Here is a 24,776-nt window from a genome sequence, read left to right as displayed (position 1 = left end):
CGGCTCCAGCGCTGTGAGTGGCTGGTGCCGCAATGTTGTCACTCCCGCGCATGCCGCGGGAGACTTCTTTCTGGCAAGGTCTGTGTCAATAAGTGGCTGCCTTGGCTCCTAGAGAGTGGCTGCCTTGGCTCCTAGAGAGTGGCTGCCTTGGCTCCTAGAGAGTGCCCCAATATTTTTCTTCTTACATCAGCAGCAGCAGCACAGGCTTTAACCACTTCCTTACTGGGCACTTAAACCCCCTTCCTGCCCAGAGGACTTTTTGCGATTCGGCACTGCGTCGCTTTAACCGACAATTGCGCGGTCGTGCGACGGGGTTCCCAAACAAAATTGACGTCCTTTTTTTCCCACAAATAGAGCTTTCTTTTGGTGGAATTTGATCACCTCTGCGGTTTTTATTTTTTGCGCTATAAACAAAAATAAAGCGACAATTTTGAAAAAAAAAAAAATTGTTTTACTTGTTGCTATAATAAATAGCCCAATTTTTTTTTTTAAAAAATTTTTTATCCTCAGTCTAGGCCGATACGTATTCTACATATTTTTAGTAAAAAATAAATAAAAATCACAATAAGTGACTGGTTTGCGCAAAAGTTATAGCGCCTACAAAATAAGGGACAGAATTATTATTGTTTATTATTTTTTTTTTACTAGTAATGGCGGCGATCTGCGATTTTTATTGCGACTGCGACATTATGGCGGACACATCAAACACTTTTGACACATTTTTGGCACCATACACATTTATACTGCAATCAGTGCTATAAATATGCACTAATTACTGTATAAATGTGACTGGCAGGGAAGGGGTTAACACTAGGGGGTGAGGAAGGGGTTAAATGTGTACCCTATATAGTGTTCTAACTGTGGGGGAAGGGGGTGACTGGGGGGGGTGACCGATCTGTGTCCCTATGTACAAGAGACACAGATCGGTCTCCTCTCTCCCTGACAGCACGCTGTCATTGTGAGAGCCGGCAATGAGAAATGATCTCATATGTTTACATGAGATCATCTCTCATTGGCCGCACAGATCGCCTAGCAAACGGCCACTTCGATTGGCCGTTCACCGCGATCTGTGATTGGCTGTGTCCAAGGGACACGGCCAGCACAGAAGTTCCCCGCTGCGCGCTCGGGAGCGCGCGCGGGGAACGAGGAAAGGGGCGGCCGTAAAAAGACGGCGCCCCAGAGAAGTAGAACCACCCTGCGGCCGTATATAGTCGTACGGCCGTCGGGAAGTGGTTAAACAAAGTCCTTATTCCTTTCCACTGACCTCCAATGTAAGGAACACTGTTCTCACTGACCACCAATGTACATTGTAGTGCCTTGAAAAAGTATTCATACCCCTTGAAATGTTCCACATTTTGTCATGTTACAACCAAAAATGTAAATGTATTTTATTGGGATATTTTGTGATGGACCAACAGAAAGCAGCACATAATTGTGAAGTGGAAGGAAAATGATGAATGGTTTTAATTTTTTTTTTACAAAGAAATATCTGAAAAATGTGGTGTGCATTTGTATTCAGCACCCATCGATACATTGTAGAACCACCTTTCGCTACAATTACAGCTGCAAGTCTTTTTGGGTATGTTTCCAGCTTTGCCTACAGAGTGACATTTTTGCCCATTCTTCTTTGAAAAAAAAAAAAAAGAAGCTCTGTCATATTGGATGGAGAGTGTCTGAACAGCAATTTTTAAGTCTTGCCAAAAATCATCAAATGGATTTAGGTCTGGACTTTGACTGGGCCATTCTAACACATGAATATGCTTTGATTGAAACAATTTAATTGTATCTCCGGCTGTATGTTTAGGGTTGTGGGTCTGCTGGAAGGTGAACCTCTGTCCCAGTCTCAAGTCTTTTGCAGACTCCAACAGGTTTCTTTGTACAGATTGCCCTGTATTTGGCTCCATCCATCTTCCCATTAACTCTGACCAGCTTTCCTGTCCCTACTGAAGAAAAGCAATCCCACAACAGGATGCTGCCACCACCATGTTTAAAGGTGGGGATGGTGTGTTCAGGGTGCAGTGTTGGTTTTAATTTTGGTCTCATCTAACCAGAGCACCTTCTTCCACATATTTGCTGTGTCCCCCACGTGGCTCCTCACAAACTGCAAATGGGACTTCTTATGACTTTCTTTCAACAATTGTTTTCTTATTGCCACTCTTCCAAAAAGTCCAGATTTGTGGAGTGCACACATAATAGTTGTCCTATGGACAGATTGTTACACCTGAGCTGTGGATCTCTGAAGCTCCTCCAGAGTCACCATGTCTTGGTAGGTTTGCAGTTGTACCATACTATTTCAATTTCCCTTGATGGATTGAACAGTGCTCTGTGAGATGTTAAAAGCTTGGGATATTTATTTTTATAACCTAACCCTGCTTTAAACTTCTCTACAACTTTATCCCTGACCTGTCTGGTGTGTTCTTTGGCCTTCTGAGATTAAATTACACACAGGGGGACTCTTTACAAATTAGGTGAATTCTGAAGGCAGAGTAAAGTGGGCTGAATACAATGCACGCCACACTTTCAGATATTTATTTGTAAAAAAAATTAAATAAATTTATCATTTGCCTTCCACTTCACAATTATGTCCCACTTTGTGTTTGTCTATCACAAAAAATGCCAATAAAATAAATTTTCGTCTTTGGTTGTAACATGACAAAATGTGGAAAATTACAAGGGGTAGGAATACTTTTTCAAGGTACTGTAAGGAACACTGGGCCAGATTCACGCAGAAGTGCGGCGGCGTAACGTATCGTAGATACGTTACACCGCCACATGTTTTCATCGCAAGTGCCTGATTCACAAAGCACTTGCAATGAAAACCTACGCTGGCGGCCTCCGGCGTAAGCCCGCGTAATTCAAATGGACGTGTGCCATTTAAATTAGGTGCGCTACTGCGCATGCTCCGTTTCGAAATTCCCGCCGTGCTTTGCGCGAAGAGACGTCATTTTTTCTAACGGCGACGACGTGCGACGTGCGTAGCGTACTTTCGTATTCCCGGACGTTTTACGCAAGACAAAAACCAACGTTAGACCTACCGGTAACGGTATTTCTATGAACCTTCCAGGACGGCACCCGAGAGATGATGGCTCCTCCTGCAGGAAACACAATCACATGACAGTTTAAAAGGCCCCGCCCTTCCCCTTGCTCCTCAGTATGCAATAGAGTAATCCTGAACTGGTTCACAAGGGACGTAGTCCTTATAGGTACTTACCTTTTTTCCCTCCACATAGGGTGGGAAGTAGGCCTGCCGTCCTGGAAGGTTCATAGATATACCGTTACCGGTAGGTCTAACGTTGGTTTTCTCTTACCACCTTCCAGGACGGCACCCGAGAGGATAATTGAGTAATAAACACAGGCCTACCTTCAGGGTGGGACCACAGCTTGTAGCACCTTTCGACCAAAGGCTAAGTCTTGCTGTGACAACATTTCCACACGGTAGTGCTTCAGGAATGTATGATGGCTGGACCAGGTGGCCGCACTGCGGATTTGTTCCCAGGAGGCCCCTGCTTTCTCAGCCCAGGAAGTTGCTATGGCTCTGGTAGAGTGAGCCTTGATCTTTTTGGGAGCTGTTGCTCCAGTACATACATAGGCTTTGGATATTGCTTCTCTAATCCATCTTGAGACTGAGGCTTTTGATGCCTGCAGTCCCTTCCTGGGCCCAGCGTGTAGAACTAGTAGGTGGTTAGATCTTCTAAAACTTTTAGTTCTCTCTAGATAAATGAGAAGACACCTTCTCACGTCTAACAAATGAAATTTCTTTTCTTTTTCGTTCTTTGGTTCAGAACAAAAGGACGGCAATATTATGTCTTGCGTCCTATGAAATAGGGATGCCACCTTCGGCAGGTACAGGGGGTCTGCTCTGAGGGTGATCCTATCTGGCTGTACCCTCAGGAAGGGCTCTTTCATGGATAGCGCCTGCAAATCCCCTACCCTCCTGGCCGAAGTAATGGCTAACAAAAAAGTCAACTTTAAGGTTAGAAACTTAAGGGGAACCTCTTTCAGAGGTTCGAATGGGTGTATAGATAACGCCTCTAACACCCTAGTTAAGTCCCAAGGCGGACAATTATATTTTTGGACTGGAGAAATTCTTTCTCTAGCTAACAAAAAACGTTTTATAAGGTCCTCTTTCGCCAATCTTTTATCCAGATAGACTGAAAGAGCCGTTATTTGGACCCGAAGGGTACTAACTTTTAATCCTAAATCTACCCCATCCTGGAGGAAGTCCAGGATAACCGGGATAGAAGTTGAAGCTACCTGTCTTTCCTTACGCCAGGAACAGAAGGTCTTCCATACCTTTTGGTAAATCTTTTGAGTTACTGGTTTTCTGCTCATGAGAAGGGTATCTATGACCCTCTCTGAGCAGCCTTTGCGTTCTAGAATCTGGCGCTCACTAACCAGGCTGCTAGCTGGAAGAATTCCGGCTTTGGATGGAGTACTGGGCCCTGCCTGAGGAGATCTGCCCTGTACGGGAGCTTCAGAGGCTCCACCATTGCCATGGCTCTTAGGTTTGCGAACCAAGTTCTTTTTGGCCACCATGGTGCTATCAGAAGAATCTGGCCTGGAGACCTGCTGAGTTTCTGAAGAACTCGCGGAATGAGCGCTACCGGCGGGAAGGCATAGGCCAGCCCGAAGCGCCAGGTCTGGGATAGCGCATCCAGACCTTCCGACTGTAGTTCCCAGGAAATCGAGAAATACCTTTCTACCTTCCTGTTTAGTCTGTTGGCAAACAAGTCTATTTCCGGTTCCCCGAAATACTGGACTAGGTGTTGAAACACCTCTGGGTTCAGTTCCCATTCCTCCTCCCTCAACTTGTGACGGCTGAGGAAGTCTGCTTCTATATTGCTCGTCCCCTTTATGTATATGGCTGAGATAGAGAGTACTCTTTCTTCTGCCCAGGTTAGGATTTCCCTGGAAAGTTCTAGTAGGGGACTGGACCTGGTCCCTCCCTGGTGACCTAGGTACGCTACTACTGTAGAGTTGTCTGAGCTTACTTGGACTTCTCTGCCTCTGATGTCTTCCTGGAAGGCTATTAAGGCTTCCCCCACTGCTCTGAGTTCTCTGTAATTGGATGACCTGCGAGCTAGTGAGCTGTCCCATTGCCCCTGCGCTTTTTTCCCCTCCAGGTGGGCGCCCCACCCCCAGGAACTGGCATCCGTGGTAACCTTCACTGGGTTCCACTGAGCCCACGATCGCCCTCCCCTCAGGTTTTGGGGAGATGTCCACCACTCCAGGGAGGACAGAACCTGGGGGGTGAGTAGTATATCCTGATCTAAGGACTCTTTCCTTTTGTCCCATGAGGACAGGAAGAAGAAGTGTAATGCCCTTGCATGAAGCTGAGCCCAAACCACCGCTGGGATGCTTGCTGACATCAGGCCTAGAACTCTCAGAACATTCCGTCTGGAGAGTTTGGGGTTTTTGATAAGGTTCCCGACTGCTGAGGCTAGTTTTAAAACTTTTTCTTCTGGTAAGAAGAGTCTCTGCTGCCTGGTGTCCACTACGTATCCCAGGAAGGTCTTGACCTGTTCTGGGTTGAGGGAGGATTTTTCTATGTTGATTATCCACCCTAGGCTCTCTAGGAGTGCCATTGCTTTGTTGGCATCCAGCGTGACTTGGGCGGCTGATTTTCCTGAAATCAGCAAGTCGTCTAAATAAGGTATAAGGGATATGCCCTGAAGGTGCAGGTATGCCACCGCTTCTGCTAGGACTTTTGTAAAAATCCTTGGGCTGGAGGTTAGCCCGAATGGTAGTGCTCTGAACTGCCAGTGGAAGGTTTCTCCTTCCACCACGACCGCAAACCTCAGATATACCTGGTGATCCACGTGGATTGGCACGTGGAGATAGGCATCTTTGAGATCTAGGGTCACCAAGAAGGCCTCCTTCATGAGGTTCTTTCTTACCGAATAAATACTTTCCATAGCAAACTTTTTGTATTCCAGAAACTTGTTCAGGTTTCTCAAGTTTACTATTAGACGGTATTTCCCGGAGGGTTTCCGTACTACGAAAATATGGGAATAAAATCCCTGGTACTGCTGAGCTTTTGGTACTGGTACTACCACTAGTTGTTTGGCTAAGCCCTGTATGCCCTCCAAGAGGGCAGACCTTTTCAGGGTATCCCTGGGAAGGTGAGTAATGGTGATCATGGTGGGGGGTGTAGCCAGAAATTCTAGGCGATAGCCTTTTTGAATTATTTGGCAGATGTAATGACTGTTCGAAATTTTTTCCCATAGGGGAAGGAATTGAGATAGTCGACCCCCCACTCTGACTACGTCGTCACTTGGACGGTTTGTCGCTGGGTTTTGGAGGAGGGAAAAGGAGGTTGTTCTTCCTGTTCCCTTTGCCAAAGTTCCAACGCCTAAAAGGTTCCTTTTTGGCTTTTTGTCTACCCTGCCCCTGGGGGCCTCGAAAAGTTTTCTTGAAACCTTCTTTTTTTGGGTTTAACTGGGAATTTTTTACCTTTTTCTGATGACCTAGCCAGGACATCATCCAGGTCTTTCCCAAACAACAGGGAACCTTGAAAGGGGATGCCACAGAGTTTTCCCTTGGATGTAGCATCTCCTTCCCAGGCCTTGATCCAAACTGCCCTCCTAGTAGAGTTAATGAGGGTTGCTGTCTTGGCTGCTGCCCTTGCAGATTCCGTAGCTGCATCTGCTAGGTAAGCAATCGCCTTCCTTACCACTGTAAGTGACTCAACTACCTCCTCCGCCTCCGCATTCTGGGCGAGGTGGTCGGTGAGTGTCTCTACCCAAACATCTGTATTCCTAGCTACACATGCTGCTGCTAAGGCTGGGCTTAGTGCTGCCGCATTGGCCTCCCAGGCTTTCCTAAGGAGAGACTCTGCTCTACGGTCCATCACATCCTTGATGTTACCTGTATCCTCAAAGGATAGATCAGACAATTTAGTGACTTGCGACAAAGCCGCATCAAGTCTAGGAAGCTTAAAAAAGACTTCCTCATCTTCCTGGGAGAAGGGGAACCTTCTTTTCCAGGTTTTTTGTTTGATTATTCTCCTTTCAGGGTCTCTCCACTCCTGAAGGACTAACTCCTTGAGGGATTTGTGCAGGGGGAATGCTTTAGATTGAGCGTCACTCAGGCCCCTATAAACTTTATCCTGTGCTGAGGTAGGTTTAGGGGTCTCAGGAATTTCCTCTGTGGCGTAGATAGCCTGGAGGAGACTCTCTAGATCTTCTACAGCAAAGAGGTGTTTTCTTGGACGTGTGTCCTCCTGAGACTGACTAATGGAGTCTCCATCTACCTCCCCTGAGCTGTGCCTAGACCTAGGTAGACTGGCTACCTCACTCTCTTCACCATCTGCTTCCCCCAAAGGGGGATTTTGTGAAGGTGTAAAGAAAACACTTGGGCCCTTAGAAAAGGGGGTCTCCTGAGAGGAAGTGCCTTCCTTAGGGGTAAGTTCCTCTGTCTCAGTCTGTGCCGACTGCCCGGCTGCCTCCCGAAAGGCTTTGACTGTTGCTAACATTTCTGTTTGCATGGATGAGAGAAAACTCTTCATCATGGCAGCAGCCTCCTTTCCCGCCAGTATATTAATACATTTGTAGCAGAAAGGTTTTGTGTAGGACTTGGGGAGCTTCTCTCTACAATTCCCACATTTTTTAGAGGAACTATGCCCTGTAGCGGAGGGAGACTGAGCTGAGGCCTCCTGGGGTCCGCTGGGGGTTTCTGAAAGACATGAAATATACATTTAAATTGTCTTTTTTCCCCCAAGACTGCTGGCTGTACTGGGGAGGGGAGGAAGTAGACGAGAAGGGACCAGATCCTGCTCCGGTCGTTCCCTAAAAGTTTGGGAACTCTCACCACTTCCCCCCTCCCTTTCCAGGGGGATTGGTACTTACCGCCCCCCGACCTGGATCTGCCAGCGGTCGTGTCGGTCTTTCCGTCCTCTTCCATGAGGAGGGTGACTCGGTCCTGGCTGTCGGTACTCCTGTACTGGTCACCGCAAGCCGACCCGTCCACCACCCACGCTGTCTCCTCGCTCCACTGGGAACTTCCGGGTTACGCCGTCCGGAACCGCCCACTTCCTGTGATGCAGTTCCTGTCTCAGAATGAGGCCTGGAGCGTGGCGTTTTTACGTCTGGAGACCCGGGAAAACGGCGATTCGAATGGTGGTGGATTCGATAGCACGCAGTGATGGCTCACCTCCCCGCAGCTCAGAGCACTGGTGCTTCCATAGGGCGACCTGTGAGTTTGGACCGAAGTCTACAGGTAAGTTCAGCCCTCCCCGGCCTCCCTTAAACCTGTCTCACAGGGGTACCTTCGACCCTCCCCGGTCTCTAGGTTTCCATAAACAAAACAAACGTGTCGCTGTGTTGGAGAAACACAATCAATACTGAGGAGCAAGGGGAAGGGCGGGGCCTTTTAAACTGTCATGTGATTGTGTTTCCTGCAGGAGGAGCCATCATCTCTCGGGTGCCGTCCTGGAAGGTGGTAAGAGAAATAATGTTTAAATTTCGACGCGGGAACGACGGCGATACTTTAAACAGCACATACGTGTGCTGTCTAAAGTTAGGGCAGGTCAAACGACGCCTAAAATTGCGACGGGAAACTATACTAGCGACTAAGTACCGAACGCGAAAATCCATCGTGGATCGCCGTAACTGCTAATTTGCATACCCGATGCTGGAATACGACGCAAACTCCCCCCAGCGGCGGCCGCGGTACTGCATCCTAAGATCCGACAGTGTAAAACAATTACACCTATCGGATCTTAGGGCTATCTATGCGTAACTGATTCTATGAATCAGTCGCATAGATACTCAGAGATACGACGGAGTATCTGAAATACCCCGTCGTAGCTCCGCTGTGAATTTGGCCCACTGTTCCCACTGACCACCACTGTAAAGAACACTCTTCCCACTGACCAACAATGTAAGGAACACTTCCCACTGACCAACAATGTAATGGGCATTTTTCCCACTGATCACCAATGTAAGGATCATGACTAATTTATAAGGCATGTACTATAAGCTGTAGATCTAGCAATTATTGTCCAGGGTTCCCTGAGACCAGAGAAAGCGATTTTAAGGGTTCCTCCAAATTAAAAAGGTTTAGAAAGGCTAGTTTAGCCCATACACACTTCTATAAGGAGGTTAATACCAACAAATATAGTTCAGGCATAAGTGCAAATACAAAATGTTTTTTTCAAATCTAATAAAATGAACACTGATATGACCAGTGTAGAAAATAACAAGTCTCACCGAAGAATGCATTCCCGTGTTTTGCCACAGCTTCTGTGATAGGAATTATAACAGCGGGACCATTTTTCCTCAGTAAGGTGGTTAACAACATAAATATGTCTGTCCGTGTTTGGTAAATTGCATTCTTTAGCTCAGCATCTGAAAAAAATAAGAAAATGGTTTGTGTCTTGAAAGTATTTGCAGCTAAAGTTGTAGAAGGAGACTGAAAACCTACAGTGATATAGCTTCCTTTACTGGGAATAGGATAAATGCAGCCAAGAATACATACACATAATGAAGTCCAAACAAGGCATACACATGCAGATGTAGTATTAACACTAATGCAAAGCTGATGTTTTTCAGGAAAACAAATCAGGAGGCTTTGAAGTACATCTGTGACAAAATGTATGATCATCATAGTTTTACAGTGAAGAATGAAGAACCCCACCCCATTATCCAATCATGTGCCAGCAATAATGTGTTTTTTTCCCTCCTCTTGCACCTGATTGGGTATTCTTTACAAAGTGAAGCTTCACCACATTCACTAAGCTCTGGGGAAATATATTGTAACAGGAGTCACAATAGGGGCACAGGGTGAATGAGAACTCCACTATGGTCTGTGCTAGTCACATTTAATGCGGTATAGATATTGCATATATTGTATATATATATTGTGTGTTGGCTGATGTGTACTATTAAGCTTGCTGTGGTAATTTAGTCTGCTACTGTGATGTAAATGAACCTAGGATGGCTACTAAGGACCTTTCCCTGGTGTTATGCTAATTGACAATGTATTGTGTGAATTTCTACTGATGATAAATGTGGATTGTGAGTTAGCACAGTCTAAAGGTCAGATGTCTGACTTATAAGCTGTAGTTAATTAGCCCATGTTAATTATGTCAGACCTGGTGCCAGAAAGTCTGACTAAAAGATGTGTATTGGAGGCTCGTTAGTACCCATTGTATGATGTTGTGGGTGGAGTGTGTCATTGTCCATTTGATTACTGCAAGTATTCTTTTTGGTGTATATAAGAGCCTGCCTTCTTAATAAAGATTGTCTATTCCTGTTGAACCAGAGAACAGAGCTGTGTCTCGTTTCTGGGGGGGAAATCTGTATGGGTCGTGTCGCCGGATTGTGGAGTGTCGATAAGCTGTCTTGGGTTCGGAATGGAATATCTTAAACGCATTTAACCCCTGTTCCATTTGGGGGTTCCGTTACATATATGTTCAACTGTACTCGAAAATTGCACAATTCTTTGCCTTTAGCAAATCAATCCCATAGTCTGCCATATCATTCAGAATCGAGTGAAAGAGCCGGCAACTACAAATTCATATGAATTATTTATTGGTTACATGAGTATAAAAAGGGGCTAATGCATTTCGGCAGGTGCTGTGATCAAGGCTACCTGCCGAAATGCGTTAGCCCCTTTTCATACTCGTTTGTCATGTAACTAATAAATAAATTGATATGGATTTGGAGTTGCCGACTCTTTCACTTGATACTGAAGCATTTACATTGGTTGGAGGACATCCGAGCCAAAGCACCCACCTGTGGATTCAATTACTGATCCAACAGTGGTTCTCCTGTTCTGAGTGCTGCACCTGCTGTTCATTCCTTGCCATATCATTATTTAGCCAAACCTACAAAGCTCACTCTAGCCCCTGTAGGTTCCTTTGCAGTCAAGTCTCTCATAGGAGGTGACATCACTGGAAACTTTCCAACTCACTTCAGAAACCAGTGAGAACGTATCATGCCACCATTCACTTCCAATACCCTCAGCCTTGGCAACATGGCAGTTATATTCAGAAGCTAGATTACATAACACATTATCTTGCTGTTCCTGGTAATTAAACACTCATTAATAAGTCATCAGAGTTCTTACATATTCAGTGTCAGTTAATTTTAAGCTTTGTGTAGGAATAAAATGCACAAAAAGTATATTTTGCAGATACAACTCCTGTCTTAACTGCTTGTTTTATACTAGTACAGTAATACCTTGGTTCACAAACGTAATTTGTGAAACAACTCTGGTCGCAAACTGAATTGGTTTGCGAACCAAGGGAAATTTTCCCTTAGGGTTCAATGTCAGGTTAAACTTTTTTTTTGTTTATATATAACATTAAAATTATGAAATGTATGTACAAAAAAGGATTTTAAACATACATTACACTGTTTTTTACATTAAGCTAACCTCTTTCAGGTGTACAAAAATAAATAAAAATATAGCTCCACTTGAATCATTGTTTGAAACAATCCCAAACCCCAATTTAAATGACTAATCTAGGGGCCACAAAACAACACTCTGCACATTCAGGAAAAGATCATCTGAGGACATGATAAAGTTGTATAATTCATATTAACTGTTTTGCCATGAGTCCCAATCAAGTGAGACCACCCTCATGGTAGTCAGGGGGTGGAAACCCCTATCTAAGTGGACTGGTTCGCCTAAGACTCTCATCTTGCACTGCTTTTCTCAATATGAACGGCAGAACAGGGAAGATGGCCGCGGCTCATGTTCGAGATCATGAACAAAAGTGGAGTTCACGTATCAAAGCTAGTTTTTGTGAACTCTTCTATTTGCGAACCGAGTTGTTAAAGCGTTCATGAACAGAAGCGTTCGTGAACAGAGGTATCACTGTATGATGTGCAGAACTTAGACACTTAATCCCCAGACCATTTTGTTGGTCAAAGACCGGGCCATTTTTTGCGATTCGCCACTGCGACGCTTTAACTGACAATTGCGCAGTCGTGCGACGTTGCTCCCAAACAAAATTGACGTCCTTTTTTTGGTGGTATTTGATCACCTCTGCAGTTTTTATTTTGTGCGCTATAAAAACAAATAGAGCGACAATTTCGAAAAAAATGCAATATTTTTTACCTTTTGCTCTAATAAATATCCCCCCCCCCCAAAAAAAAATATAATATATATCTATCTATACTGTTGTGGTGCAGTGAGTAGCACTTTCGCCTAGCAGCAAAAGGTTCGCTGGTTCGAATCCCAACCACGACACCATCTGCCTGGAGTTTGCATGTTCTCCCTGTGTCTGCGTGGGTTTCCTCCGGGTACTCCGGTTTCCTCCCACACTCCAAAGACATGCTGGTAGGTAAATTGGATCTCGTCCAAATTGGCCCAGTATATATGTGTGTATGACTGTGTGTCCCTAGTGTGTCATGATCCTACGGGGTAAAAATGACCGCACCAGCCAAGTAGATGATCCCTGTGTCTGGAAAAAGCGCCCAGAGGCGATTCAGTTCGCATGCGTTGCGCTATACAAGTCATTCATTCATTCATTCATAAAACTCAACGTGTGTGTGTATGTATGCATGTTCCAGCATCACGTCCACGGCTAAAGATATTAACATGAAACTTGGCACACATGTTACTTATATGTCAGCAACAAACATAGGATAGGTGGTTTAACCCTTACCCACCCCCATTTGCCATGGTCGGGGTTTTCCTTTAAAGTCCCATTCAACTCTATGGGAAATACATGTTACTTCATAACTTCCAAACGGCTGTAGATATTTCGATAACACTTGGTCACATGTTACTTATATGTCCACTTAAACTATAGGATAGTTAATTTATCCCTTAACTACCCCCATTTGTGAGGGTCGGGGTTTTTGTTTAAAGTCCCATGCAAATCAATGGGAAATGTATGTTCCCACATAACTTCTGTATGCCTGGAGATATTTCAATAATACCTGGTACACATATTACTTATATGCCAAATAAAAATATATGACAGTTAAATTAACCCTTACCTACACCCTTATATAAAAGATGGGTATATTTATATTACTATGATTTTCCTCCCCAAAAGGTTAAAGCGGATGTGCCACGGGGAAAAAATATTAAAAGCCAGCAGCTACAAATACTGCAGCTGCTGACTTTTAATATTAGGACACTTACCTCTCCTGGAGTCCAGCGCTGATCGCAGCAGAGCATGAGCGATCGCTCGTCTCTCTGCTGCTCCCCCCTCCATCCACGCTCAGGGAACCAGGAAGTGAAGCGCTGCGGCTTCACTGCCCGGTTCCCTACGGCGCATGCGCGAGTCGCGCTGCGCCCGCCGATTGGCTCACACGCTGTGTGCTGGGAGCCGAGTGTTCCCAGCACACAACGGGCGACAGACGGGATGTGACGGAATGCCCGTCTTTCGCCCGTAGCGTGTGGCCGGAAGTGGGTGCAAATACCTGTCTTTAGACAGGTGTCTGCACCCCCCTCCCCCCTGAAAGGTGTCAAATGTGACACCGGAGGGGGGGAGGGTTCCGATCAGCGGGACTCCACTTTAGGGTGGAGAACCACTTTAAGATAGGAAGACCGGGCAACGCCGGGTATTCAGCTAGTATATATATATATATATATATATATATATATATATATATCACTTTTTTTCCTCAGTTTAAGGCAATACGTACTCTTCTACATATTTTTGGTAAAAAAAAAATTGCAATAAGCATTTGATCGGGTTGCGCAAAAGTTATAGCATTTTTATTAATATTTTTTTACTAGTAATGGCGGTGATCAGCGATTTTTATCGTGACTGCAAAATTATGGCGGACATATCAGACACTTTTGACATATTTTTGGGACCAATGTCATTTTTACAGCGATCAGTACTATAAAAATGCACGGATTACTGTGAAAATGACACTGGCAGTGAAAGGGTTAACTACTAGGTGGCGCTGAAGGGGTTAAGTGTGCCTAGGGATGTGCTCTAACTGTAGGGGGGATGGGTTTGTGTGACATGACAGTGATCACCGCTTACGATTACAGGAAGCTGTGTACACTTGTCCTGTTGCATAAGCATTTCTCCCTTCTTCCTTACCATGACACGATCATGGGTATGCATGCGGACATCGAGTCCACGAGACCCGCGGTCGGAGTCACAGAGCTTGCGGCGGGCGAGCACACGCGCATCCACAATGCCGCGATCTTATAGGGGACATCCATTTGCTTGCCCGTGCCATGCTGCAGATGTATATCTGCGTGCGGCGGGCGGCAAGCGATTAAAGCAAGTAAACCCGAGAACAAAAATGTTATATTTTGCAGCTTACCAGTCCGTAGATGTAGTGGCTGCAATAGTTCATTTATTCTGTCTTTTTTTTTACCTTCCAATTTCTGTTCTAGGGTGACAACGCTTACTCACTATACAGTATCAACAGGACAGCAGTGTTGTCACTCCGGGACAGAAAATGGGTCAGGACACAGATCACTTCCCTCTCCCTTTATTTTCAAAACATAGGGATGATGTGTTCTGTAGTTCACAGAGGAGAAACACAGCTTACATTATACAGAACAGCAGCATGCATTGAACAATGGGGACGAGCAGAACCAGGCAGGATCAGCTAGATATTTCAGGTGATACAAAGAGCCAAATTCACAGCACAAGCACTGTGCTGTATAACATGCTTTAACCCTTTCGCTGCCAGGCCCTGTGGCCAGAAATTTTTTGCAATTTTTCTTTTTTTTCTTTTTCACTTATAGCTTTCACAGTTTGTAAAAGACCCCCCCAAACTATATATTTTCTGAAAGCACATGACCAGTAGAATAAAAAGAAGGTACAACTGATTTTTAAGGTCCCACGAGATTTGTGCAAATGTTTATCAAATCTCATGATTAACAGATAAATACACAGCAAATTTTACAAAATTCCTACTAAATATAAAAGCTTAACCTGTATTAAGTTAATAAATAACAAATATTTGTAGTTTTTACATTGTGCCTTTTTGAAAAATGGTGAAAAAATGTAAATATCCAAAGTTCTTAAAAAATCGGACGGTTTTAATTTTTCCCTTACAATTTGTGAAAGACCCACCAAACCATATATTTTCTAAAAGCATATGACCTCTGGAATTAATACAAGGTGCTATTGATTTCTCAGGTCCTGCAGTATTTGTGCAAATGTTTATCAACCTTAAAGGGGAGTTCCAGGCATTTTTAATGTTTATTAAAAGTCAGCAGCTACAAAAAGTGTAGCTGCTGTTTTTTTTATAAACATGCAATCACCTGCTCCACGTTCCAGCGACGCGCTGGCCGGAGCTCCGCTCCTCTCCCCCCCTCTCAGGCCGGCGTCCTGATTGTTACTGTGGGCACCCGGCTGTGACAGCTTTCGGTTTCACGGCCGGACACTCACTGCGCATGCGCGAGCGGTGCTGCGCTATCCGATTGGACAGGCGATCGCCTGGGAACTGTCACGTATCCCAGGCAATCGCCTTAGCGGCCCCTCGGCAGAAGGAGGAAGTGGGACAGGATGTCCCACTCCTCCTGAAGCCCCCACTCCCCCCAAAAAAATGACATGCCAAATGTGGCATGTAAGGGGGCGAGGAGCGGATTAAGCGGAAGTTCCACTTCTTAAAACACTAAAACCATTATTAGCAGATAAAAGCTTATGCTGCGTAGGGTTAATAAATAACAAGTATTTGTAAATTTTAAAATGCGCCTTTTTTCAAAATGGTGAAAATCAAACGTACAGAAAAAAATTCTCTAAAGATCTGGAATCTGGGTGGTTTTCATTTTTCCCTTGCAGCTTTCAGAGTTCAGAGACCCCCCCCCCCCCAAACCATATATTTTCTGGAAGCATATGACCTCTGGAATAAAAAGAAAGTCCTACTGATTATTTAGGCCCTGCGGTAACGTTTATTGTTGTGGAAATTTTATTAAGATGTATTTAATATGTATTGTCAGTGTCGGTTCTCCTGCAGCCTGCTCTAAAGAGCAGACTGGGGCAGAACGACGCCAGTAGAGACCCATTTTGGTAGTGAAAAGCTTCCTGAGGTTGCAGAGAGGTGTTTGCAGGGTGGGGATATGTCATCTGGGGGGGGGGATGTACGCTTCTGTGCACCTGTGTGTCTGATCAGCACGTAGGGTGACTGTGGCATGTTCCTGCAGATACTCTCCCATCCTCAGGAATGGTAGTATAATCTGGGTATGCGTTATTTTCTGAACAACGCAAAAGGATTCAAAATGGCAGCCTTTGAATTGTTATGGTCAGGGAGAGCGTCCATGATGTCTAGACCAGGCATGCGGCTTTATTTGTATAGCTGAAGATGATGGCTTACAAAGACAGGGGGTGTGAAATCGTACACACTACCCAGACACGCCCATGTATAACTCCTCCCGTTTCCTGTGCGTGATTGGATGATTTGTGAAGCAACCAGGCTCTATTGTTATATAAATAAAGATTGCTCCCATTATCAAACAGTCCAGCTGTGGAGCCGCGTTCTTGACGTTCGGAATTTCAGACAACATTTGTGTGACCGTGTGTATACAACACAAGTTTGAGCCAGCATTCCGTCGGGAAAAAAAACACTGTTTTGTTGTCGTAAATTCCGATCGTGTGTACTCGACATTAGAATCAGCAATTACGCCTTCTCATTCAAAACATTTAAAAGGCAAGTAATTTATATATATATATATATATAAAAAGGTATGCTGTGTGAATGAAAACATACAGTATAACATAGTGGAGTTTTCTCAAACTTGACTGCAAAAGTGTAAATAAGCGTTAAATTAAAACCAGAGTGGTGCTAGGTTTTGGCGTTGAAACTGTAATTATATATATATATATATATATATATATATATATATATATATATATATATATATATATACACACATACATACATACACACATAATGAGATACACCAGCAGTGGAAAAGAAAAAATAAATGCTTTTATATTTATTCAACTTGGTAAAAACCTAAGTAACTGTTCAGCTGGGAGCAGTGTAAATTCAGAAAACGATTTAATCTATGGGGTGAAGGTGTGAAACCCTCCAGGAAGTAGACAAGCCAACACACACGTATAAAAAATAAGTGCTTATCTTAAAATAAGATATTTGTTGATTTTCAAAGGTCCCCAAAGCAAGCAGTTCCAGCTAAGGATGAAAGCTCGACCTTTAGCATCACTACATTGCAAGCATAGTATTATTATTATTATACAGGAATTATATAGCGCCAGAAGTTTATGCAGCGCTTAATATATAAGGAACGTATATGCAGATTTTGTTTTCCAAAAAAGATCTGTTATTTAATAATTATTCATATTTTGTGCCATAATTTATAGAGAAGTTATTTTTTTATTTTTTATGATATTATACCTGTTTCTTTTTCTTTTTTTTTTATAAATTCTTTATTTCTTAAGTTTCTCCTCAGATATAATCATACATGTTAACAATTCCACATATCCTGTTGATTATATACATTCTATTACCTTTCAACTTATTTCAAACTCTTCTTTCCGTTTTTTCCCACCCAAAAAAAAAGGAAACCCCCCTCCTCCAACCATGCCCCCGATCTCCCTCCCCCCGCCGTCTACCGCTACTTTCCTTCACTCAACAACTCTCGTCTCTTCTCTATATGTCATGTAGGGAGCCCATGTCTTCCGGTACCTACTGTCTTGGTCCTTCATTGCCAAAGTAAGATACTCCATTTGTTGGATTTCTGCAATCCTCATAAATTATTGAGCGCTTGATGGAGGGCTTTCACTTTTCCATAGGACAGGGATACACGCTCTCGCTGCCACCAGCAAATGCCTCAGCAGAGATTTTTTATATTTTTCTGCTGAAATAGGAATGTCAAACAATAGAAATGCAGCCAGGTTTTCTCCTAACCGCATTCCTATTATTAATTCAATAGTTTCAGCTACTGTTCTCCAAAACGCTTTCATTTTCTCACATTCCCAGAAAATGTGCCTCCTTACATCTCCAGCAAAGTTCCGATACTTGGGGGTATATCCAATGTAATTTCATTGGTGTTCTGTACCATCTGGTGAGTATTTTGTATCCCCCTTCTTGGTATCTACTCGCTACTGATGCCTTTTGATTATATGTCAAAATCCTATTTATCTGTGTCTGCGAGAATGTTACATCCAGGTCTCTCTCCCATTCCCGCAGAAAAGTAAGTTCCTGTGGGGCTTCCATTTCAGTTAGTTTAGCATGGAAGTATGATAGTGAGTGTTTTAATTATTCCCCCTTCAAACATATCTCCTCAAACCCTGTTAGTGGTCTGACTCCCGCATATATACTTGATTTACTTCTGATAAATGCCTCTAGTTGCATCTTTCTTAGAAAATCTAGTTCTACTGCTATATCTCGATCTATCTCGTTTTTACTCATTAAATGATTACTTTTAGAGAAATTAACAATTCTACTAATCCCCGTTTAACGTATTGCTCTAAATCTGGGGTCTTTCAAACCTGGCTGAAATGCCGGTGTGCCTAGGATCGGGGCCATTGGACTAGGGTATTTTGAGATGTTTTTTTTTTTAAATACCTTAAAGGTATTTATACCCGTTTCTTAATGCAATACCTTTTGTCTGATAACTGGAATAGTTGTTATGGTTAACTTCATCAACCTCAGCTTTTCTGCACCAAATAAAATTCCAGCTTGACAGGCCTTATTGCACACTAGATGCATAGCCACAATGCGTGAGATGCCGGCATTTAGGTGCAGGTGGAGTGCACACATGCACAGTCTAGCCCAGCTGTCAGAAGCCTGTTAAACTCTATAAGAAGGCTAAAACCTGCCACAACTGTACCACCAAGTGGTAGTACATGGCCATGGATGAATGCCCAGAACACAGATTTCTTGTATTCTGGCCTATTGCCCCTAGGTGCATACTGTCCTGAATGTTTGCACAGCTCAGTGCACCATCCAGCTGCAGTAGATTACACTCTCATAGTTTAGTGTTTAGCCCCAGCACATAAGACCACGGCATTTGGGTGCGGGCAAAAAGCTCCAACAGTCATGTAGGTGCTACTACCGCCGTAATATCCCACGGATAGAATACCGGTGTTCAGGCTAGGGCAGCTGAAGCCTCATCCACTGCTACTGTACATGTTCATTAAATAATCTATATACGGTACTATGATTACAACTAGTGGGATCGAATATGACAGTGAATGCTTCCATGGATTTTACCATCTTGCCTTGTAGTAGGTTTTGGCCACAAACCACTCTAGGTGTATTTGATGTTTTTGACCACATATACATTTTTTTCCACAGTATCACACTTCATAAATACTTTATCGTACTAGAAGTGTGTATTATATATATATATATACACACACACACACACAGCAATTTATTTTTTATAACTTTTTGGCACTTGTTTGAATGTTTATTCATCTAAACAATCACTTAATATTTTACATTTGAATTTTAACCTTTGAGATCCCTTCGCAGGTATCTCCATATTCTTTAAGCGCTGGATCTTTCTGATTTTTTTCATTAAAGGCCAATGTTTTGTAGAAGATGTACCATGGTGCCAGCTTTCTTTCTGAATTAACACGGGTGAGGCATCAGCTGCCCTAGCCGGGACACTAAATGTCCAGTGTGCGGGAAACCCAAGACACATTTTGGGTGGAACTAAAGAATAAACAACCCAATGGTAAAGTCAGGGAACACACTACAGTTTTTTTTTTTTTGGGCAACCTGCAAAAAAAAAAAAAAAAAAACTGTCAACTCCGGTCAAAGCCGCCAACCATGCGCTAGTCCAGCGATCTTCCCCCACTGAATTGTGTTCCGACAGGGGGGGGCGGTCCCCCTGCCAGAACACTCTGATCAGCACTTTCTGCTATTGGCTGAGAAAGCTGATTGTGAGTCGGTCAGCTGCTGGTTTTCCAGCATGCACGTCCAACAGAAGTGGCGGACAGATCGACATACACACAGGCAGAATGTCAGACTTTTTTGAACCGGCAAATGTCTCCCGACATTCTGCCCATGTGTACAGGGCTTTAAAGATTCACATGTATGCAGCCCTGCTTAGATTCTTTATATCTATGAGATTTGGCTATCCTCACACAAGACCAAATATGCAGTTTTTTGGGAATTTTTTTCTGAGCTTTTTTAATGTATGATTTACCCAGGTTTGTTCAGCAGGCAAATGTAGAAAAGCATAGAATTACATACCCAAATGTTTTTTATGGTGAGTGAAGAGTACTGAAGTCAAAGTCGCCAACAGTGACCTTATTAGTTCATCTTGGATCAATAAACTAGCATCCACAAGAACATACGAATGCAGAAATCCTGACAGTGAGGACAGATAGTCAAGCAGAACCAGCACCTGTATAATAAGAACAGTCAAAGATTTAATAAAAGGTATGTGGAGCTAAAATAAATAAAATAGAAGTTAAAGTATAACTATACTCTAATGGTGATAAAGCTAAATTCTAATTACCTATGCTTACCAATCAGCTTAACAATTTTTTTAAAAGTGCTTTTATTCACTTACCTTTTCCAAGAGTGCATTCCATCTCTCTGCACATTTCCTAGGCATTAGCACACATTTTCCAGTCCTAGTATCAGCATACCTTAGCGCTGCGTACAAGTCCCTGAACATGTAGGAGTGCAAAACATAGGGTGACAACACCTTGCTAAATTAAGACATAATGACTAAGGTGTCACCCCATCACAGGAAGTCCTTGGGGGAAGACCTTTGCTGGCAGGATCATCAGGTCCAATTACAAGAAAGCAAGGCAGAAAATGGAGTGAAATAATGATACATTGCACACAGTTTGACAGCCAGGTTTCTCTTTAAAAAGATCATTGCCATTCTGGTTTCCTGTAATCACTTCCACACAAAGTATTTCTCGATGATTGCTATAGAGAGTCTAAGCTCGAATACTGCAGTTGAAAGCACAGATCACACGCGTCAAATTGTTTCCGAGCATGCGTCGGATTTGCTACAGACGGTCGGATTTTCCGATATGATTTTTTTCAGTCGTAAAATTTGAGAACCAGCTCTCAATCTTTTGTTGTCGGAAATTCCGATGGAGCATACACACGGTCGGAATTTCCATTCAAAAGCTCACATCAGACTTTTGCTGTCGAAATTTCCGATCGTGTGTAGGGGGCATTACATTTAAACAAGTAACCAGACTCCCAGAATCTGCACAAAATGATATATTGTTAAAATTTGAGCAGGTTTCAGCACTTAGGTTTAGGTTAGATTTCAGGTAAATTATGCAAAATGGAGTCATATCAACCTATTTGTTATCATTTTTACTTTCCACATTTTGCCACTGTCTGTCCTTATAGTATTGCTTCTTCTTTAGCCAGAATTACAATTTCTAGCAATAGCAAAATGCCACTTTGGCTACAGAGGGAGCGATCCCATAAGGCCAAATCGGCAGCCTCTTAAGATCTTGCCACTGGGAAATTTTGACAAGACGTCAAAGGCAGAAACGCGAAATGGCATGAGTCACCCATCTGATAGTAACATCTACAGTTAGCTGGACTGGATTAAAAAGAAATAGGTTCAATAAATTCAATCAAAAAATAAAGAAAAACCTGCATCCTCAGAACACCTATCGTGCAGTTGGTCTAAGACCCCTTTCACACTGGAGCGGTTTGCAGGCGCTATTGCGCTAAAAATAGTGCCTGCAAACCGACCCTAAACAGCTGCTGCTGTGTCTCCAGTGTAAAAGCAAGAGGGCTTTTACACTGTAGCGGTGCGCTAGCAGGAGGGTAAAAAAAAGTCCTGCTAGCCGCATCTTTGGAACGGTGAAGGAGCATATGTATACCGCTCCTGCCCATTGAAATCAATGGTGCATTGCAGCGGTTTTTAACCCTTTTCTCTGCCACTAGCGGGGGGTAAAACCACGCCGCAAAAATTGGCAGTAAAGCGCCGCTAAAAAGCGTCAGTGCTTTACCGCCGACGCTGCTCGTTAGGATCCCGTTTCTGAATCGGGGGCCTCTGTGGTGTCTGGGTGTGGATGATCTCGCTGTGCCACCTGAAATGCTGGACAGCTCCTATCTCATCCTGTGGATATTCCTGCTTTTTATCTAGTCTCTGTAAAACCTTGAATACTCTGCATCTCTCATGGACTTTCTATTTAAGCCATGTTCTTGCACTTCCCGTTTGCCGAATTATTGTGTTCTCTTCAGCTGATATCGGGTCCTAAAAAATTACGTTTTTTTTTATGTTGTCATTAAGAACGATCATGTGTGGGCTTCAGAGCATTTTTCGGGTTCTAAAAAAAATGGGCAACATTTTTTTCGAACATGCTCTATTTTTTAACAACGTTTTTAACGTTGTCGTTTTTTAAGGTAAAAAATGGTCGTGTGTGGGCTTTAACGACGTGAAAAAAATGCGCATGCTCAGAAGTTATGACATGGGAGCGCTCGTTCTGGTAAAACTAGCGTTCGTAATGGAGTAAGCACATTCATCACGCTGTAACAGAAAAGCACGAATCGTCTTTTACTAACACAAAATCAGCTAAAGCAGCCCAAAGGGTGGCGCCATCCGCATGGAGTTTCCCCTTTACAGTGCCGTCGTACGTGTTGTACATCACCACGCTTTGCTAGAGCTTTTTTTTTTCACGATCGCGTGTAGGCAAGGCCGTTTTAATGATCAGGTTGACAAAAAAATGTTTTTTCTAGACCCTTAAAAACGTCATTTTTTAGAACCCGAAAAACGTTCGTGTGTACGCGGCATTATTCCTTGTGTTCCTACTGCTGTCTTCATCTTCACTACCATTTATTAATGATCCTTGGCTTGTTTACCGGCTACGTTTCTGACTGGCCCCTGCCCGGTACCACTAGTTATTGACCTTTGGCGTGTTCATCAACTACACTTCCAGCTGATGCTAGTCAGCTGCGACTCTTTACTGGCCTTTTGGCTTGCTCATCAATAAACCCTTTTCTTGTTCCCTATCTGTTTCATCCGCTACCTGACCCCTTCTTGCCCTTTTCCTGATAGGGCAATTCTGAAGGCTGCGTTTAGGCATTAGCACATATATACATATTACATATATTTGTACATACATACATATATACAAACACACAGCATATACTAAATAAAGTATACAGAACCTATACAATAATGAATTGTATACATTATAACCTATGAACCCATGTTCTCTGTTTGTGTATGTTGGCCATGAGAAAGGGAGATTTCTTGAGCCCTCGAAATGTGTTGGTTGTTTTTATCTTAGGTGCTGATTGTGTCTATCTCGCTATCTTAGGTTAGTTTAACTGATTCCCGGCCAGCCATCGCAGTTTTACTGCGGCAGGTTGGCTCCCCTGAGCCGTCGTAGCTATACGTAGGCCACTATATGCAATTCCAAAGCTCAAAAAAACACGCATGCTCTGAATCAATTTGACGCATGCTTGGAATCATTGAACTTAAATTTTCTCGGCTTGTGGTAGTGTTGTACGTTACCACGTTCTTGACAGTCAGAATTTTGTGTGACCGTGTGTATGTAACACAAGTTTGAGCCAACATTCTGTCGGAAAAAAAATCCACATTTTTCTTGTCGGAATTTCCGATCGTGTGTACGCGGCATAAGAGTTCACGTAAATACCACACCGATTTGGACTGAGTGAGAATGCACAATTGGCAACTGTACTGTATATTCAAATACGTGAATGACCAGGAAAAGAACAGCTGTATCTTTAGCATTTAATTGTGTGTAGCAGAAGTCTTCAGTCACATACAAGTAAAATGAAGCATTACCATCTATCTCAAACCTCAAAGACAACCCATTTCACCTTTGTAAGAAGAAAAGATACAATAGCGTATTTACTCAATATTGCACAAGAAATGATGCCGACCTGTGACTTTTTTTTCCGTGCGCGACCTTCAGGGGTGAGTGAAGCCTTGAGATCAGAAAAGCACCTTTCGAGTACAGCTGGCTTTATGAGACTGTAAATGAGAAAACACAAAGGAAAATCAGGCGCTTCTTTTACACGGTCAGATTACATTCCGCGGCAAATACAGCAAGGACACACTAAAATATTCAAGAAGAGCTGCCCTGAGTTCTATCATTTCTCTACTACTAGGCATTATTATACAGCTGGTCATGCAATAAAAATATAATGGCATGCACATTTGTGCTCTGAGATCATTTTCATGCCAAACTATAATAACATGATGTACAAATGTGAAACTCATGCAAATAGGAAATAAAAAAAAAATAGACTGTAAAAGCAATGCAATGCATTTGTAGGACAAGAAACCGTGTAGGGAGTCATTCCTTATTATCAGGAACTATATATGCTGGAACTTTATGGCATTTCTTTGCTACTAAGAATGACCCCAAGAAGCAGTTTACATTCAGTGCTATATAGATGCAGCCTGCAATAGGAACCATGGTTTATCATAACAACATACTTTCACATCTGCCCTAAAGCAGAAGCTGCATGAGGTTAAGCAGATGTGTACGATATTTCATTTCTCATTTGAGTCATGGGACTTTTTACTAGTGCCAAGCATCAAACACACAAAACAATTCGTAGAATGGTTATTTTCTAGGTTTTAACACAACTCCCCACTGTATTCAAAATTCTAGTAAAAACAATCATACTGGTTTACAGTAAAATACAGTGCCGCCTTGAATTACAAGCATAATCCGTTCCAGGAGAATGCTTGCAATCCAAAACACTTACATATCAAAGCGAACTTCCCCACAGAAGTCAATGGAAACAAAGATAATTAGTTCCGCATGCATGGCATGCAATACCGCATGTAGCCAGAGGAGGGGGGGGGGTGGAGAGCCTCGGAAATACTCAGGAACAGCTTGGCTGATCTCAGAAACACTCAGGAATTTCCAAGTGTTTCCAAGTATATCTGAATGGCTCCGA

At 43.2% G+C, this 24,776-nt stretch overlaps 1 protein-coding gene across 1 annotated transcript in view; it reads right to left on the bottom strand.

The window, feature by feature from the left end:
• The window catches only part of RTTN (rotatin), a 329,764-nt gene that overhangs the window by 37,001 nt on the left and 267,987 nt on the right, over window positions 1-24,776 (bottom strand). Inside the window, exons 38-40 of the mRNA XM_040353902.1 lie at window positions 23,748-23,838; window positions 20,103-20,256; window positions 9,210-9,347 (exon numbers count right to left, since the gene is read on the bottom strand). Coding sequence (XP_040209836.1) covers window positions 9,210-9,347; window positions 20,103-20,256; window positions 23,748-23,838 — 383 coding nt within the window. The remainder of the gene's footprint in view (window positions 1-9,209; window positions 9,348-20,102; window positions 20,257-23,747; window positions 23,839-24,776) is intronic.

This window comes from Rana temporaria, chromosome 5 (genome assembly GCF_905171775.1).
Source record: "Rana temporaria chromosome 5, aRanTem1.1, whole genome shotgun sequence".
Classification (NCBI taxonomy): Eukaryota; Metazoa; Chordata; class Amphibia; order Anura; family Ranidae; genus Rana; species Rana temporaria.
This window is presented reverse-complemented; position numbering and strand designations above follow the sequence as displayed.